The following is a 16,990-nucleotide window of genomic DNA, read 5'->3' on the forward strand; positions in this document are numbered from 1 at the left end:
CCTTTTCCATAGACCAATATGCCTATATATATATGCCCTAAATCCCATGCATAAGTCTATAACCCCTATATTACTTACCATAAAAAGCAATGCCTGTTAGCTGACCGGAAATTGTAACTAGTGACAACTCCTCCTTTATCTGTCACTTAACAAAAACACAGAATCATGCTTTCTTCTTTTAAAAATCTTTTTCCATCACTCCCTCTTCTCACAGCAACATTATTCAGAAACTTCTTCCATGCTTGCTGGCAAGCTTTCTTTGTGGACACTCACGGACTTTTCCACAAACTCCTAGACCCTAGATCCAAGTCCCATGGCCTCTGAAGGATTCTGATCTTCGCCTTCTCCGCTCCTGGAGCTAGCTCATTAATTCTCCCCCTGTGAGTGAGACAATGCATCCACCATGTTCTTATCCATCCCTGAGATACGCTTGGCTCTAAACACAATATTGAACTTGAAACAATCTAACAAGAAAACCTGCACAAGCTTTAGAACAAGCCATGTATCCCTTACAACCACAGAGTGACTCCATTGAAACCTCTGAAGAAGGTAATCTAAACTCTTAAGGCTGCATGTAATTCAGCATTCAGGTGAACTGTATAATGGCAATACTGCACCTGAAATCGAAAAATCTAACCACCTACAAAAGTTCCTTTGTGCTCTGACCCTCCTGCAAGCAAAATTCATATGGGTAAACCTGCACTTTCCTCAGTTCCAATTTTTGACTCTGCTACCTCTTCCAAAAGCTGCAACAATTGACACACATTTTCCTGATGAAAACTCACTCCACTTTATCTGCATCGAGTTTATCACCAATAAATTCATACAGTAGTCGGCTTTCTGGTGCTAGTAGCACTCTCAAATTCTGCAACTCACACTGTAATGACTGAAAGGCATAACTGCAACTCTTTGAACTTGTACATCCTCCAAAGAAAATGCCATCCTGGTAATGAGTGACTTGAACAAAACCTGTTCTGTAAGAAGACACCCTGTGCAAGAAAGAGCTAAACATCTCAAAGAGTGAATAAAACACTGAACAAACCATAGGAAACAGTCTGTCAAGAGAAACTCTTCCTTCAAACTGTAATCTCAGGATCAAAAGATCACCTGGATGCATAGGTAATAACCTAAAGGATGAATTATTATCCAAGTTGCTTAGCTCAGCACCTACTGCATATCGCCTATAAAATCAATGGCATCATCCAAGGATTCCATAACAAATAATGGATAAGTCTGAATTAAGCCTCTTGTTTCTTAGCTACAACCTCTAAAGTAGAAAACCTCAAATTTGGAGGCAGCCAATCCTGCAATGGGCCCACTATCCTTCCTTTCTCATCTTCATTATACAGCTGCTCCCTGACAACCTGAGGATTGACTTCAGCAGACTTCATATTCTATGCCCTTGGACCCTAGTAAACCAAACTGTTTCTGAAAGCCCTCTCTAGCGTCATTGTAGCCTTCCTATTTGGATATATTGCCAGCCCATTACACAACTTATCAGCCTTAACTGACCTACGTCCCCTTACCAACCACTGGATGTTGGCTGCATCCTCTTCTTGGCTGACCCGGCGGTCCATATGCCACAGCTTCAAAGCATGACACCACAGGGTCCTTCGCCTGCAACCTGACACATCTTCTTTTGTTAAAAGCCCAGCATACTCTGCTCTGTGACAGCTCGCCTCTCCTGGTACCTCAGACCCCTGAATGAGTGGGTTGTCTAAGAAAGAGATTATACTGAATATGCAGTCCACTAGCTCCAAGAAGTGATGGAACCAACCTAGTCAGCACCATCCATGAAAGCCACAGTTCACTAACTGCCTCAACCTCACTGCTTTAATGGATTTGCCACCATCCTAGCGTGGAACTTCTCATTGTAACACAACCCTGCAATACCTATATAATCAACCTGGTTTTGTTTGCAATAAATGCTTGTGTAAATCATCTAGAGAAGTATTGCTGACTTTATATGCCTCCCCAAATTTCTTACTTTCCTCTGTACCTTTTATCATATAAGCAAAAACCTCTTTGCACACCATGTTCTCACTACCAAATTCTGTCTTTTCCTTACCTTGTCCTCCCACAACTGCACTTTCTTTCACCTTATTTAACCCCACACATTTTTCAGCAGTGTCCTCCACCAAATCCTCTTCTATGCCTACAGAAATCCGTCTTAGCACTTTCAGTTGGTCATGCCCATCACCACTTCCTCAAGGTGCCCACCACTTTTTCATACCTGACCTAATGTCACCTGACATACCCTTTTGCCCTCTGACTGACTTCATTGTCATATTAGCTCTTTTGTTTCCCCAATAGCAATGCCCTTGTTTTCCTTGTGTCCAACAGATCACTCCACCACACCACATGGGTCATCTCTCTTCAACCTTCCTCCAACAATCTCACTTTCCCCCAGGTTATTGTCTTCCTCATCATAATCCAACTCCTTATTACATTCCTGGTCATCACCATGACCCGCTCAACACACACACACTCAAACCAATATTCATACTTGGTTGTTCGACATCACCAACACTACTGTCATCCATGTATAGGCTCTTCACTGCTCCTGCCATCAAGGAGGCTGCCTCAGTCTCTCCCTCTCTTCAGGCCAGTGTCCACAAGCCACTGTGCTGCTTGAATCGATGATACCATTCACCCCATGTCAATTCTGGTGGGTTAGTTATATTTGAAGGCCCCAAAAGCCACCAGGGCTGTACTAATTGACACAGCTTGTCCTCCCCAGCATCTTAACCCACAACTACCTCCTCTTCCTATAAACATTATTTCCATCTAGCCTAATGTGGTACCTTTCTCCCTGCCCACCTCACTAACGCTGACGTCTAGCAGCAGTCCTTGCCCACCACCACTAAGGCCTTTATGCCCTAACTCAGGTTGCTTTATAGCCCTTTGGCAGTTGTTCCTCCAACTAGTTGAGACTGTCTGGCCACGGTCTTCTTATTTCCCAATCTCTCTTTAATCCCAGGAATAGGTAGCCCCAGTTCTCTCCAAGCCACTGCCTCCTCTTGTTTGGGCTCCAAATCCAAGCTAATCACAATAGGCCTTTTAGCCAATTTACAGAGTTCCACCATCATGGGCACTGCCAATAATCTTCCTTCTAAAACGCACACTATGCACTTGGCGGTGCATGGGCACCTGCATGGCATGCCCTGTCATCATGCTCTTAAGTGTGCCTGGCTGTGGCAGAACCTGCAGCCCTGATGGCCCCACCTCCTCTGACCCTACCCCTTGAACCAAATCTATGGTGCCACAAACGCAGACAGACTCTTTCCTCTGGGGACCGGCTGGAATCACTGGAAATCATGACAATACAGCATGGCCAAGTACACTTGGACTCACATGTACTCCTCTCACCCCCACAACCGTGCCTCTGCTCTGGTCACACCAACAATTTCCTTGCTTTTCTAGACCTACCATACTCCTTCCCCTTGCCAGCGATCAAGCTATCACAGCCGCAGAAACCATGCTAGATAACTCTCTTATGGGCCTCCTGGTGCCCATCAATGGCTGCTCAATAACACCATGCTTGAGGAGGTACTTTCTACCCTCCTCATGCAATCCATAAGCATTTCAACTACTGAAGCATTACCGTGGATAACTGCCACTAACACGAAACCTTAAAGCAAAAAGAATGACTATCATGACCTAACACCCTCATAGGCCCACTGAAAAATGACTAGAAGAGCACTGTATTGCTACTTGAATCGCCAGGTAGCATGACAAATGCCTAAAGAGGAGGTTCTGCCCCCTGCCCCTCTTAACACTGCTAAAACTCCTCCCCTGCCCTGACCTAACAAGTTAAACCCAAAAGGACTGAGTGGACTGCACCACTCGCTGAATCTGCCCAGGGGAAGATACTGGGTTGTGGCTTCACTTCCACCAGACCCACCTTGGTATTCAGACTTTGAACTGGGTGAAGGATCTTACGTACCAAGTCATCCTGGGACTGAACTGCTCGAACTCTCTCACTGACGACCTTAGAAACACAACTAGATCAACTGTAGTCGAGGAGAACCCAGATCTCCTGGGCTACAGTAAGTCATTCATGACCTTCAAAAAGACCCTGCCACACCTTACATCTTCCCATCATACTCAATTACCCAATGGATTTTTGGGAGACTCTTTCACTTGCCCTGTTCTGAAGGATTTTGTTTGCTGTGAAGATTGGGCTTCTGACTGCTCCTGACATATTTATGCTTTTCAGGAATGAAGTTTGACAACAGATGCATTGGGACCAAAAACCTGGCTGCTGAGGTGGCAGACTTCTTGAACATCCTGGTGCATTCGGAAGATCCCGGAGGGGGCTTCAGTGAAGGACAATCTTTCCAGCAAGGTGCGAAGGATCCGAGGAGTTGTGTGAGAAGCGTGCCTTCCGTTAAAGTACAGGGTGACATATTAGGGTTCTGTGATGTATGAAGCTTCATGGGTGATATGGGGGGTAGGGTGCAGGCACTGGGAGAAGGGCATAGCTCCCACCATAGTGTAGAGTTAAAGCAGGTTCCACTTCGGTTTCAACATGTTTTTCTGAGCTACTAGGAGTGTATCTTCGAACAAGGTTTGCATTTAGATAAACAAGTAAAAGAGTAAACAAAGCTTTAAAGTGAAGAGCACTATACAGGAAGGCATGGAGTACACAAAAGCCCAGGCATTCCCTGAGGGGCGTCTGCCAGCACATTGGCATTAAGAGTGGAAGAAAATAGGTTTTTCTAAAAGATGAAAGGTGGAATGTAGTTTTGGGGCAAAATGGACAGGGTCATCTTAAGATCTCTGGGGCCCTGTGCAAGACATATTTCGGTGGCCGCTGCATTGAACAACTTTGAATTGTATTACACATGTCCTAATAATTTGTGTCCACACCACATCTGTGATACCAAACAATACTAAATTACACGTTCACCTTTAACACTGTCACACAACAACAGTTGAAACATGTCTTGCTCCGGATCCTAAATACCCTTAAGAAGACACTGTGTAAAGAGACTGAGCCAGGTGTAGAGGTAGGCAGAGGGGAGAGGTTAAGATAGAATAGATAGAGGTCAAAAAGAGATAAAGTTCGCTTTCCCACAGGGCACCTTGGAAGGTGGGAGCACTGGGCAATCGCCCACTTTACCCATGACTTAAAACATCTCTGGGAATGGCCAGAGATAAGAGTAGAGTTATCATGCCGAGAGTCTAGGAGAAATCAAGTGCAGCATAGCACAAGAAGCAATGGCAGGGGCTAGACAGAGCTGGGAAGCGGGAGGTAGATAACTGCCGGAAGTACTTGCTGACACAACATTGACACCTAGTGGGCAATCGCATTACTACATTGGATGTAGTAGGAGGGCTTGAAGAAGCAGCAACTGGTGTACCAGTGATAACCCACGGCAGTTCCCAGTATAGTATTCACTGAAACTCTAAAGGGTGCTGATGTGATGAGTGCCTGGCAATAATATGGCACTGACTGAAGTCATGTAGTCTAGCCCTCTCGGAGGTTGAGGGTGGGCCCTGTCACCTTAAGCTTTTAATACTAGTATCCATCATTTTTGTTTTTCCAATTGCCAAGAATGTATAAGGGTTTAAATGTGAGCCCACTTTGAGTTTAAGGCAAAGGCCTAATGGTCTAACTCATGCAGCCTCTGGAGCTCCTGTCAGCATTCAGCAGGCATGAGTTCAGCAGTGACACCTAGGCCCTGATTTATACTTTTTTTGCGCCGCATTATCGTAATTTTTTGATGCAAAAGTGGCGTAAACTTACAAAATACAGTTGTATTTTGTAGGTTTGCTCCACTTTTGCGTCAAAACATGACGCTAATGCGGCGCAAAAAAAAGTATAAATCAGGGCCCTAGTGCCCCCACCTCCTACAGCATGAATTCTGGGATTGAGCAGATCCTGATGAAGCAGTGACACATAGTGGGTAGGCAAGGAATGGTATTTGCTGTAGTGCAGCGATGACACTTACTGGCCAGTCACGGTATGGTATTAGCTGAGATTTTGCAGGGAGTTTGTCAGAGAAGAGTGATATTGTCTGAAACTTGTTAGGAATCATGGGAAAATATATTTTTAACAGTGTTTTGAGTTGAGATTTATCATAATGGTTGCTGACGAGTTATTCCTCCTCGTCTTCTCTTCTAAACCCTTGTTCATCGAGGCCCGATCCCCGAATGGTATTATGACTTCATTGTTTCCTACAGAGATCCTCTTGAGGACAGACAGTGACAGCACTGATGGGCTTCTGAAGGAACAACTGTGGACGTCCAGGGAGCCCCCTGGGGCCCTGTGGCACATCTTCCAAGCAGAGGACTCGGAGCAGATACGGAGGTTCCTCAAAAGGGTAAGAGCTGTTTTTTTATGTTCAAATTGTTTTTATTAGTATGTTACTATATTGTAGATGAGTACAAGCAGTGCTTAATTTCTAAATAAAAACGTGTCGGTGCCCAAAAAACTCTCCTCTGAAACACGCGGCTTCTGCAATTAAGTGTGCGAGCACAGAATTCTGAGGTAGTGTAATCCTGAAGCCAGCCTGGGCCTCTTCAATCCATATACAGCGACTCCCTGCCCCTTCAGCTCTCTCTTGCAGCTTTCTGCTTTCTCCCTCTGTGTTTTTTCGTTTTTCTCTTCCTCCCTTTTTCCCATATTTGTTCGCAGGAAATGGTTGAGACAGAAAAATAAGTGCCAGTCTCAAAAATAAGTTCCCCGCACCTGAAACCAATGGCTCAAATTAAGCACTGAGTACAAGCATATTGTACAAAGACATTTATATAAATAGAGAAAATGCTTGCCTCAGGGCAAACCTCAGGTTCTATGTATGGGCCGTCAGGTTGGATGTTTGCACAGAGTTGGGGCAGAAATGTGTCCTTCTGCCGAAGCACCTCCTCCATATGGCCATACGCCATATGCAGTGCAGCTCCTCACCCGATGTAGGAGTTACACATGCTACAATTAGAATATTATCAAAACCCTCTGGAATGCTTCAATGATGTCATTTAACATGTCATGAGGGTATGACGGGGTGCATGCTGTAGTTACTTCACTAAACTGTGACTAGTGAATTTCATTGTCTTTAGGTTTTTAGTCATTAGATCTTATCTCATTTCAGCACCTATCTATAACGTTACCTTAACGTGTTTTTTTTCCAGTGAAATTCTGTATTTTTTTATCCTAAGCTATGGTCCTATTACCATTCCTATTATATATATATATATATATATAAAGCCATAAAAATTCAGCAGTTATGGTTAGAGTTATCTCAGTAACTATAATTCACGCTATGCACAGTTTTTTCTTATTTTTTTTTACTGCAAATATTACATTGATAATTTCAATGTTGTTTTTAAAGATGTCATGAGTGCCGTAATTAGTGGGGTAATTAGTAATGCATGGCGAGCGCGCATTTATAGTTACCTTAGGGCTGGAGTTATAGTTACTTCAGATAACTCTAACTGCTGAATTTCTGTGGTTTTGTACAGTTAAAATGTTAGCCCTGCGGCCAACCCCCTAACCACCCAAACCCATGCTGCACACGGCCTTTGGCCATACACAGCGGGATTTGACCACAGGTCCACATGGCTCGCCCTCCCCCAGCCAGTCTCGGCCCCAGACACAGAGAGAAAGGACCACAGACACACATACACTTGAACCCACAACCTTCAGTGTATGGGTCTGAGATCTTAACCACTAGGCCAAAAGTGACTCCTTAGCATGTGGTGTCCAGAACTAGTTATGGCATTGAACCAAAATATTTTAAGTGGAAAGAGACTTCAATGTTACATCATTAGAAATGTTTAACAGTAAAAACACTGAAAAATAAACAGGCACACTGCCATGAAATACAAAGATTTGACCCATCATCCTACTAAGTGACCGTCCAAGGGCTTTACTGTTAGGCCAGAAGTGACCATGGACTCCTGTCCATCAAAACATAACTATAACATTCTTCCCAAACATCTTGCTAGTCTGAGTCTTTGAAGTCGCTGTATGGTGACCATTGCAATACCAATCTCTTTCTCTCTCTCCTCCATCCCATTATGGGATAGAAGAGAGACAGAGAGAGAGTCACAGAACCGCAGGGGGAGTCTCAAGGCCCCAGCGGTCCTAGCCTGCTCTCTGTGTCCTGCAGGAGCCAGAATTGTTCCAACAAGCAGGGAGCTGCTTGAAATAGCAGCTCCCTGCTTGCTGGAGAAATCTTTATAACTGTTTCCCTGCACGCATATTTGTGTGCAGGTAAACAGAATAAAACTCTGTTTTCTGCCAGCAGGAGCTGTTTGGCAGCTCCACTGTCAGAAAGCGGACTTTAGCTCCCACCAAGCAAAAGCAAACAACTATGTCCTGGTGGTGGGCACCCTGTGACATAGCAGGATCCGGCCCAGGTCGGTGGCGGTCCCCAGGGCCACCACTGTAAATAGGGCTGATACCTCTTGTTCCTGATACTGCCTTCATGACATGTAAGCCAGGGGTAGCAAGGGAAGCCCTGCAGTGTACAAAAGGGCAAGACAGGGGTAGCAGCTGCTACTCCTGGCAGTCCCTAATTCATGTATAAGGAGATGGAAGGACTTGAAGTGTAGGAGCCAAGGCACAGCAGGAGACTACATAAGGTCGGCAGCAGTGCATGCATTGGCAAAACACCAGTCGGGTTCATAAAGTGTCGGGGAACAATATTTATTTGGGGTTGTGATCTAAACATTGGGCAAGGCCTAAGAAATGCAACTAACCAAGAGCTGCTTTTAGCTTTGGGTATTATGTAGGTAAGAGAGACCTGAGACTTGAAGACATATTAAACTATGTTGCAGGCATTATATTGCATGACAATAATATAAAATCTATTACATCGTCTTAACTACTGGTTCTAAAGGTAAGTGTAGGCGGAGTCGAGAACAGCAATTATATATCTACCTTAGGAGGTAGTGGTACATTCATTTAGTTGATGTTATACTATTGAATTAATTTAGTGACAGTCGCTCACATGATAAATAATGAAGAAAAGAGAAGAGTAAGGAGAGTAATACAAGGTTACCATTTCCAAAGTTTTCAGACTGTTTGCTGCTGCAGGACATGGCGTACTAGCTTGCGTTTATGTTTAGGCCTTGCATCCCTGTGGAGCACAGAATCGGTGGTGAGGAGTAAGAGCTGATTCATTGCCGAACGCCTGCAAAGGCCACCAAGTCAATATGGGGACCCCGAAAGCGATTTGGGACATCCTCTAAGCACCACATACCAAAAACCACATCCAATGATGTTGCCCATGCAAGCAGTGAGAACTTTGGAAAGGGTTTATTCATTCATTCACACCACTGTTTTCTTGTCTTACCTATGGTTGAAAGATGAGGGTCTACATTCTGGGGGCTTTGTGAACTTCACATGGGAGGCGAGGGTTCATACCTCAGGTATAGGGAAAAAAGGCTGTACCACCTAGAGCATTAAAACCACAGCCCCAGGATATACCATAACAGGAGAATTTGGTGGGAGGGACACAAATGCACGGTAGAGCAGCTGTGAAATGCAGCTGCAGATAAGATTCAGTAATGGTCCTGTTTTACAGTTACAGTGTCCAGCTGCCCCATTGAGTAACTGTGCAGTATCTTGGGTTTACCTGGGTCTGTGTTGTGGTACATGTTGTAGGCCGCTGCCCTCTTGTCTGTCGTTGAGCACTTCAAGTTTTATCGTGTATGTGTTCTAAGTGGGAGCAGGACAAATGAGGGAGAAACGTTTAATCTTCTCTGTGCCAGTAGAGATTTCCACATCTTATAGCCTGTACTGACTATAGACATCTAACTATGGCCCATATTTATCAAGGTTTTATGTTACCCTTGTGCCCCACCTGGGCGACGCAAAAACTAAATGAGATTTGTCAAGCCACGCAAGGCCACTTTGCGTGGCTCTGCGGGGCTTGATGAATCAAGAGTAATGCAAGGCAGCGCAACTTGCTGCCTTGTGTTTTTCTGCGACAGCGAGGTGTGCCATGGATGGAACTTGAGTGTTCTCATGCATCCCCCCATGCAGTCTCACACATTCTCAGATTTACTAACACTGGTAGACCTGGGAATGCATCAGAATTGTACACCTCCCCGCCAGAGGTGCAACCAGGAGACATATCTTTATTTCTCCTTGTTGCTTCCTCTTTCTAAATTTGCTGCATTTTGAAATTGGAAAATGCCTCTGAGGATTGTCTTTGTGCAGGAAGGTACTCCTTCCTGCACAAAAACAAACCTGCCTACTACACAGGCACCCTTTCATCATATTGCAAGGGTGCCTGCATTTGTACTAGGCAGCAGTCTGTATACCAGCACCAGCAGACAGCCGGAATGTGCTGTATAATGTTACATACATACAGTGCATTCCTGCCCTCTCACTTTCATGCTGCGCAGAGCAGCAAGGTGTCTTGCTGCATTGCATGAAATGTTGATAAATATGGGCCTAATCATATAAGGACTACATTAAAGAACTAACAAGCTCAGCTTGTCGGAGAGTCCACATGCCTCCCTTTCCTGTGAACTACCCATGTCTGATCACTGGCCCATGTGGTATGCTACCGGAATTTTGAGCTTTAACTATTGTACTACAAATATAAAGTTAAATATACATGGATGCATAAATATTTATGGCAACATGTTTTGCACCCTAAAGGCCAAAGTAGGGAAAACAGAATTTCTCTGCCTTTTTCTACACATTCTGACTCACGTCACTTTTTACTTTCACTTATATTAAACTAAACATATTTTTTCGCAACAAATTCCTAACAGTTTTCGGATGTTTAAATTCACATCAGATTCTTCTTTTATTTTTCACACTTATTCTTAACATCTACAAACATACTACTTCTTTCATATGAAAGGGCAAGGCACCAAGGGTTGAACTGATTGTGGGAAGGTGATGGCGTGACCATGTATTACAAGGAATACATTATCCTCTGCTATACATTTTAAGGATATTGCAGGCCACCTCGGAGTTCCATGTCCTTATAAAGAAACTATATGGTCACGGTACTCCTTGGCGATATTCTTATAATGTATTGCGTATGTTCTTTTTTTCTCATAGCCACTTTAACGTATATTTTTTTCTAACATATATTGAAAAGGAAAGGTTGTGCATTCTAGAATCAAATGTGGATATAGTAGTTCAACCCAAACAATTACACAAATACCACACCAAAACCTGATGCTGCACAAGTAGCAGCACATTCGCCTACAAGCATTGCCCTACTGGTTTGACTGCACCTATGCCTGGTCACATAACAACATGTACAGCTACATTGGAATGTACTATGTGTAGCTGCACATATAGCAGCACAGCAACAATAAAAATACTGACACCTACTTAGGACTGTAGGGAGAATAGCAGATGCCACTTTAGGCATATCTTGCCCACACTTACAAAAAATCACCAATCAAAATAGTCATGTCAAGCAACACCGTTCATATTGCAGATGATTGGATAGTTTGGAGGCAGTGTGAGTTTGAAGGGCCTGGTTTGTGTAAGCAGTGGCAGCGACCTGTGAGGAGAGGCTGGTGTTGTGGATGTCCTTGTCGGTTTGACTACACATATGCATGTTCTTACCTTTCATCCTACCATGTAGGTGTGTGCTGACCAGACACATCCCAGCGAAGACCGGTCCCTTCCCAGTGACCATCAGAGTTGCTACCTGGACCTGCCACTGCGGAGACGTCTTCAGGAGGAATGTGGAGTGAAGAGCTGGGCCTTGCTGCAGTTTCTTGGGGATGCTGTGGTGGTACCTGCTGGCTCTCCATACCAGGTAGAGTGAAGTGGAAGAAAGAGCTTAATTGAACGTGACGGAGACTCAGCTGTAGTACCACCCTTCCAGTTATGGTAGTCTTATAGCAAGTAGAATAAGCTCAAATAACTGAGAAATTTGGTAGGTCCTAAGACTGTCACAACATTGTTGGCAATATTCTGGTTTCATACATATATATCTACATATCTATCTATATATATGTACATATAGATAGATAGATAGATAGATAGATAGATAGATAGATAGATAGATAGATAGATAGATAGATAGATATGTATATACAAAATCGATTGCCACTGTGTAGTTATGTCAGAGTTTCCATAGAAAAAATATTTTTGTTTTGCTATAACTTTGGTGCCATTTGCTGAATCTCCACAAAGCTTTCCAATACAAAAAGCTCATCCTCCTTGGCTCTTTCTTGCACGGTTTAGGGGTGATCCATCAAGCAAGGGGCCAAGAAAGGGAGGGGTTCCAAAAGATGTTTTTCCTTATGTTATTTCGCCATCTGAGTTTTTGGGCAGCAATACAGAAAAAAGAACTGAACAGAAAGCTAGCTCTTTACTCAGAAATTCATTAATTAATTAGTACTGTCAGGGTATGGCCGAGCAATTTGATTGACAGGCCGCAATTTGTTTGCTAATAAGGTGCATTTGACGAATATATACCAAACTTTCAAAAATAAAGCTCATCCACTGGAGCTTCATCGTTTATATCTTCGGGGTGATCTGTCAAGTGGGAGGCAAGAAAAAAAGGAGGTCCCAAAACTCCATTTAACCAGTTAACCTTGCAATTTCCATAGAGAATTTTAGACGGAGATACAGCCCAAATGGCTGAATAGAATAACACCAAATTCAATTGAAAGCTAGATCTTTACTCAGAAAGTGTGCTTTTTGTGATTTGGTGTAAATCTGTTCAGCCGTTTTTGATAATAATTCATAACTGATAATATCATTAATGAATTCTCAAATCTGGGGGGGGCAAGTTATACTCAGGTCAATTATGTATAACTGGTGAATTCCAGTGCTTTTTTTTAACAATAGTGTCAATATTATTACAAGACCTACATATAGCTCCACTTTACCTTTTTTTTTTTTTTTTGTGAATGTATATATATTATATATATATATGTTCGATGGCATGTGTAGCTGCAGATACACATGCTGTGCACATCCCGCCATCTGGTGTTGGGCTCGGAGTGTTACAAGTTGTTTTTCTTCGAAGAAGTCTTTTCGAGTCACAAGACCGAGGGACTCCTCCCATTTCGACTCCATTGCGCATGGGCGTCGAATCCATCTTAGATTGTTTTTTTTCCACCATCGGGTTCGGACGTGTTCCTTTTCGCTCCGTGTTTCGGGTCGGAAAGTTAGTTAGAATCTCGCAAAAATCATCGGTATTGTTTGCGTTCGGTATCGGGTTAGTTACAACAGATCGACACCGAATTAAGAAGAGCTCCGGTGGCCCTTCGGGGTTTTCTTCCATCCCCGTCGGGGCCTGGTCGGCCCGGCCACGTGTCTCTTCAAGGCTGATGGAACGGACCCCATTCCGCTTCTGTCCAGAATGCCATAACAAGTATCCATATACAGATCAACATCTGGTCTGTAACTTGTGTTTGTCACCAGAACACAAGGAGGATACTTGTGAGGCCTGTCAAGCGTTTCGGTCCAGGAAGACACTCAGGGACCGAAGAGCAAGAAGACTGCAAATGGCGTCGGCGCCGACAGGACAAGAGTGTTTCAAGGAGGAGGAAGAAACATTCTCCACCCAGGAGTCGGACTCTGAGGAGATCGATCCTGATGAAACGCTGAAAACCGTGAGTAAGACGTCGAAAACAAAAACTCACGAGAAAAGCGCTAAAGCCCAGGGGACGCCACCGCCAACAGGCCATGGCTTAACCCAAAAAAGCGGTGACCGAGCCAAGGCACCGAAAAAGGGCACGCTGGTGTCGAAGTCATCCGACTCCGGTCGAGATACCGCCACACAGCAATCTCGGACCCGAGACATCAGCTCTGAGAAATCTCGGCACCGTGACAGCGGCACCGAACAAATTCGGCACTGAGACACCACCACGCCGAAAATTACAAAGGTTTCTTCGAAGCCTAAAAAGACCTCCGAAAAAGTTTTGGTTCCGAAACATCCAGCCTCGGAGCCGAGAACAGGTTCCTATACAGAGGAACAAGGATTAGCCTCACAAATGAAAAAACATAGATTTGGAGAGGAACTTCAAGCTGTAGAGAAAGACTATACTCAAAGGAGGCTCCACATTCATCAAGACACAGGGAAGATAACCACTCTTCCTCCAATTAAACCAAAAAGAAAACTTGCCTTTCACGAAAAGGACAAGGAGCCACATGCAAAGGTGGCAAAGAAAACAACTCCACCACCTTCTCCACCACCATCAGTGCACACATCACCAGTAGCAACTCCTCCACTGATGCACTCACCGACTCATACTGCCATGAGTCAAGATGATCCCGATACATGGGACCTTTACGATGCTCCAGTATCGGACAACAGCCCAGACTCGTACCCTACCAGGCCGTCCCCTCCTGAGGACAGTACATCTTACACACAGGTGATCGCAAGGGCAGCTGCTTTCCATAACGTCACCTTGCATTCAGAACCAATTGAGGATGACTTCTTGTTTAACACGCTAACCTCCACTCATAGCCAGTACCAAAGACTACCTATGCTCCCAGGAATGCTAAAACATTCAAAACAAATCTTTCAGGATCCTTTTAAATGCCGAGCCATAATTCCAAGGGTGGAGAAAAAGTACAAGCCACCGCCAACAGATCCTGTTTATATTACAACGCAGTTAACTCCAGACTCAGTAGTTGTCGGGGCAGCTCGTAAGAGAGCAAACTCTCATACCTCGGGAGACGCACCACCTCCAGACAAAGAGAGTCGCAAATTTGATGCTGCGGGCAAAGGGGTTGCAGCACAAGCAGCAAACCAATGGCGCATTGCCAATTCACAAGCGCTTTTGGCAAGATATGACAGAGCTCACTGGGATGAGATGCAACATTTGATAGAACACTTACCCAAGGAGTTCCAAAAAAGAGCACAACAAGTGGTGGAAGAAGGACAAAGTATCTCTAATAATCAGATACGGTCTTCAATGGATGCAGCAGATACGGCTGCAAGGACAGTAAATACTGCAATAACAATAAGAAGTCACGCATGGCTCCGCACGTCAGGTTTCAAGCCGGAAATTCAACAAGCCGTGCTAAATATGCCATTTAATGAACAGCAGTTGTTTGGGCCGGAATTCAACACTGCTATTGAGAAACTCAAAAAAGACACTGATATGGCAAAAGCCATGGGCGCACTCTACTCCCAGCAGAGCAGAGGCACCTTTCGCAAAACACCTTTTAGGGGAGGGTTTCGAGGACAACCTACAGAAACCACAACATCACAAACAAGGCCCACTTACCAAAGCCAATATCAGCGGGGAAGTTTTCGGGGGCAATATAGAGGGGGACAATTCCAAAGAGGTGGAGGAAAATTCCAAAGCCCCAAAAGTCCTCAAAATAAGCAGTGACTCACAAGTCACACATCCCCATCACAAAACACCTGTGGGGGGAAGATTAAGCCAATTTTACAAACATTGGGAGGAGATAACAACAGATACTTGGGTACTAGCAATTATCCAGCATGGTTATTGCATAGAATTTAGCGAATTCCCTCCAACAGTCCCACCGAAAACACACAGTATGTCGAAACAACATATAAATCTTCTAGGATTAGAAGTTCAAGGATTGCTCCAAAAAGAAGCAATAGAATTAGTACCAAAACAAGAACTAAACACAGGAGTTTACTCACTGTACTTTCTGATACCCAAAAAAGACAAAACACTAAGGGGGTTATTCTAACTTTGGAGGAGGTGTTAATCTGTCCCAAAAGTGACGGGAAAGTGACGGATTTACCACCAGCCGTATTACGAGTCCATTATATCCTATGGAACTCGTAATACGGCTGGTGGTATATCCGTCACTTTACCGTCACTTTTGGGACGGATTAACACTCCTCCAAAGTTAGAATAACCCCCTAAGACCTATACTAGATCTCAGAATATTAAATACATACATCAAATCAGACCATTTTCACATGGTTACATTACAAGAAGTAATCCCACTGCTCAAACAACAAGAATACATGACAACACTGGATCTAAAGGATGCATATTTCCATATACCAATACATCCTTCACACAGGAAGTACCTAAGGTTTGTATTCCAAGGGATACATTACCAATTCAAAGTGTGCCATTCGGAATAACAACTGCGCCAAGAGTTTTTACAAGATGTCTAGCAGTAGTAGCTGCACATATCAGAAGGCAGCAAATACATGTGTTCCCGTACCTAGACGATTGGTTAATCAAAACCAACACGCAAAAACAGTGTTCACAACACACAAATTACGTCATAGAAACCCTACACAAACTAGGTTTCTCAATCAATTACTCAAAGTCACACCTTCTGCTGTGTCAAACACAGCAATACCTAGGAGCAACAATCAACACAGTAAAAGGAATTGCCACTCCAAGTCCACAAAGAGTCCAAACATTCCAAAATGTCATACAAGCCATGTATCCAAACCAAAAGATACAGGTCAAATTAGTAATGAAACTCCTAGGCATGATGTCCTCATGCATAGCCATTGTCCCAAACGCAAGGTTGCACATGCGGCCCTTACAACAGTGCCTAGCATCACAGTGGTCACAGGCACAGGGTCAACTTCTATATCTGGTGTTGATAGACCGCCAAACATACATCTCGCTTCAATGGTGGAACAGTATAAATTTAAACCAAGGCGGCCTTTTCAAGACCCAGTGCCACAATACGTAATAACGACAGATGCATCCATGACAGGGTGGGGAGCACACCTCAATCAGCACAGCATCCAAGGACAATGGGACATTCAGCAAAAACAGTTTCATATAAACCACTTAGAAATGTTAGCGGTATTTCTAGCTCTGAAAGCATTTCAACCCATAATAACCCACAAATACACTCTTGTCAAAACAGACAACATGACAACAATGTATTACCTAAACAAACAGGGAGGAACACACTCGACACAGTTGTGTCTTCTAACACAAAAAATATGGCATTGGGCGATTCACAACCACATTCGCCTAATAGCACAATTTATTCCAGGGATTCAGAATCAGTTAGCAGACAATCTCTCTCGGGATCACCAACAGACCCACAAATGCGAAATTCACCCCCAAATACTGAACACTT

The 16,990-nt window shown here is 43.9% G+C and overlaps 1 protein-coding gene across 3 annotated transcripts in view; it reads left to right on the plus strand.

The window, feature by feature from the left end:
* The window catches only part of HR (HR lysine demethylase and nuclear receptor corepressor), a 316,649-nt gene that overhangs the window by 248,667 nt on the left and 50,992 nt on the right, over positions 1–16,990 (plus strand). For all 3 annotated transcript variants that reach the window (XM_069213971.1, XM_069213973.1, XM_069213972.1), the window contains exons 16-18: positions 4,220–4,348; positions 6,190–6,329; positions 11,568–11,744. In XM_069213971.1, coding sequence (XP_069070072.1) covers positions 4,220–4,348; positions 6,190–6,329; positions 11,568–11,744 — 446 coding nt within the window. The remainder of the gene's footprint in view (positions 1–4,219; positions 4,349–6,189; positions 6,330–11,567; positions 11,745–16,990) is intronic.

Source organism: Pleurodeles waltl, chromosome 11 (assembly GCF_031143425.1).
Source record: "Pleurodeles waltl isolate 20211129_DDA chromosome 11, aPleWal1.hap1.20221129, whole genome shotgun sequence".
NCBI lineage: Eukaryota > Metazoa > Chordata > Amphibia > Caudata > Salamandridae > Pleurodeles > Pleurodeles waltl.